At 36.1% G+C, this 2,682-nt stretch overlaps 1 protein-coding gene across 1 annotated transcript; it reads right to left on the bottom strand.

The window, feature by feature from the left end:
* Positions 1–612: 612 nt before the first annotated feature.
* LOC105129140 (B-box zinc finger protein 22) lies at positions 613–2,407 on the bottom strand. The gene is made up of 2 exons (XM_011031082.1): positions 1,362–2,407; positions 613–1,177 (listed from the first exon to the last, which is right to left on the bottom strand). Exons 1-2 carry the CDS (start codon positions 2,172–2,174, stop codon positions 1,046–1,048), a joined length of 945 nt encoding a protein of 314 aa, XP_011029384.1. The 5' UTR covers positions 2,175–2,407; the 3' UTR covers positions 613–1,045.
* Between the last annotated feature and the right edge of the window lie 275 nt (positions 2,408–2,682).

Here is a 2,682-nt window from a genome sequence, read left to right as displayed (position 1 = left end):
TTTCTATCAACCATGCCATACACTTTTTTTCCATCTGTGACCAATGTTCATTGCTTGCTGCCACCAAAACCACAAGTTGTTAACTTCAAATACAACTGGGTCCACTCAGTACCACTTGTGAACTTTCTTTTTTCTGGGCATCTTCCCTTGTTCATGTTCATTTCATCTATCTATAATGTCATATCATTTATATTCAAATGGCAGCTATGTCAGTATGGACTCTACCAGTTGATATGTGACAGCTAACCTTATTCGCTAGCCATCTAACAATATGTGGTAGAAAGGAAAGGGAGTCCACAATATAGGCGAGACTATAGGTTGTTTTTGTGATGGATGGTCATGAATAGTGCAGCGTAAAGGCCAAAAAACCTCTCCCACGTTTCATTCCGTTCCAGATCCTTAACTCCATGGGCTTGAGTTGGTACATGGCACCCGTTGAGAACTAGCTAACTAGGAATCCCATGCTATGTTATTTTTGTAACTTGAAAGTTCATATGAATCTGAAACATATTTTTCTTAAAGAATATAGGCGATCAAAGAATATATTATTGAAACAAAAGTAGGTGTAGCAATGGAGAATGGCAAATCAACTGTCATTTCCACACCAAATAAAATTCGTGTCCCGCTCTTAAATAATTGACCATTAGCAACTCGAGGATATTATTACCGGCACACATACACTTTTTCCATGGTAAGAAAAACAATAGTGAAAATAGCATAAAGTAATAATCAAATACCAAATTCTGTACACACCATGGATAAACATCCTATGTACAGACTAAGCAAATAGAAAAAGAAAAAGAAAGAAAGCAAACTTGTGTCAGCAACAGAAAATGACATAATAATTAATTATGATTCAAAAACTATGACAAAACGTATGGTTATTAATTAATCGTAAGAGGAAAGTTAGTAGGGACTGAAATCAAAGGCTCTGATATCTACTCAAATCTGCAGATCCCAATAATAGCAGCAGACGCGTGTGATCATGTTCTCTTTGCAGTCTCTTATTGGTGTCTATAATAATAGCCTTTGATCTTGACCCTGCTTAACCATCTTCTTCAACATTAACACTTGTTCTTGCTTTCTTCCACGGCCTCAATAAACTCAAAGAATTCCCTTCCTCGTTGCTCAATCTTCCACCCCCTATATTATGAGAAGAGGAACATCCAATTTCATCCTGCATTCATCGATATTAAATTTATTAAACAAACCAAAGTTTGTAACCTAGAAGGGTAAAAAAAGAAAATGAAGAAAAAAAACTCAATATTTCCTAAGATGCACCAATTCTTTAAATAATGTGCTTCTAAAATTTAATACCAAAGCTGAAAATAAGAAACAGATCAAAGAAGAAAGAGACTAACATCAGAATCAAGATCAACATTACTCTCTCGCATCCGTTTCAAGAATCCATTTCTACCAGCACAAGAAGTCTCCTCTTCACTACTAGAACTAGCCACAGGTGGCACAGGTGATGGCGGCGACGACGCAGTAGGACCTGACCATGGCACCACCTGGTTGTCTCCATCCTCATCTTCCTGCTTCTCATCCTCATCTTCATCACTGTCATCATCAGTATCATCGTCGTCATCAACTTCTTGATCATTTTCAGACTCATCTAAATCATTTCCTCCTCCTTGATTTTCTTGATCACTAGTCATGACGTTTTCAGATGGGAAATGTCGTTTATTTTTAGGAATACTAAAACAAGATTCACATATGGAAACGGTAGGAGCAAATTTAGACCCCGAGGCTTTCCAAGGAGTTGGAGATTGACAGACTTGACAAAGAAGGGTTCTACAATGTTTAGCGACAAGAAAGTTGGCAGCGTGCACTTTCTCATGACAATCCCAACATAAACTAGCTTGGTCTGATTCACAATACATTCTTGCTGAACTCCCACAAAGCTCGCACCCTTTCATTCTCTCTTCTGTTTCTTCTGTTTTGTTAGGGATAGTAAAACAAGATTCACATATGGAAACAGTAGGAGCAAATTTAGACACCGAGGCTTTCCAAGGAGTTGGAGATTGACAGACTTGACAAAGAAGGGTTCTACAGTGTTTAGCAACAAGAAAGTTGGCAGAGTGTACTTTCTCATCACAATCCCAACATAAATTAGCTTCGTCTGATTCACAGAACATTCTTGCTGAACTCCCACAAAGCTCACACCCTTTCATTCTCTCTTCTGTTTATTTTTTTTTTGTTTAGGTTTGGTGAGGAAGGGGTTTGGAGAGAGGAGAGGAGAGGAGAGGAAGGCTAGGAGGACAAGTTATCGTGAATAATGGAAAAACTACCCCTAATTTCTCGCATTTAATTATGTGATTTTTTTTTTTTGCGAGGGATGTTTTGGGAAGTTTAGGATTGGTGTGAGAAAAGATTTCACAGTTTCAGACTTCGTATCTTCGATTCCATTGAGGGAGAGTGAAATTTCCTGGAACCATCCATTCATTCAAATTAAAAGAATTTTAGAATTATGGTTAGGTTATTTTTTAAAATATTTTTTCATTTAAAAATACATATATATATATATAATATTTTATTATTTTTAGAACTTTATTCTTAATATAACATATCAAAAAAATTAAATCTATTTTTGACTGTCACTTTATTTGAGCTATGTTTTATATTAAATTTGGTGGTAATTATTCAATCAAACCAGTAAATTAAAAGGTGAAAATTAAGGGG

Source organism: Populus euphratica, unplaced genomic scaffold (assembly GCF_000495115.2).
Source record: "Populus euphratica unplaced genomic scaffold, PopEup_1.0 scaffold86.1, whole genome shotgun sequence".
Lineage (NCBI taxonomy): Eukaryota > Viridiplantae > Streptophyta > Magnoliopsida > Malpighiales > Salicaceae > Populus > Populus euphratica.
This window is presented reverse-complemented; position numbering and strand designations above follow the sequence as displayed.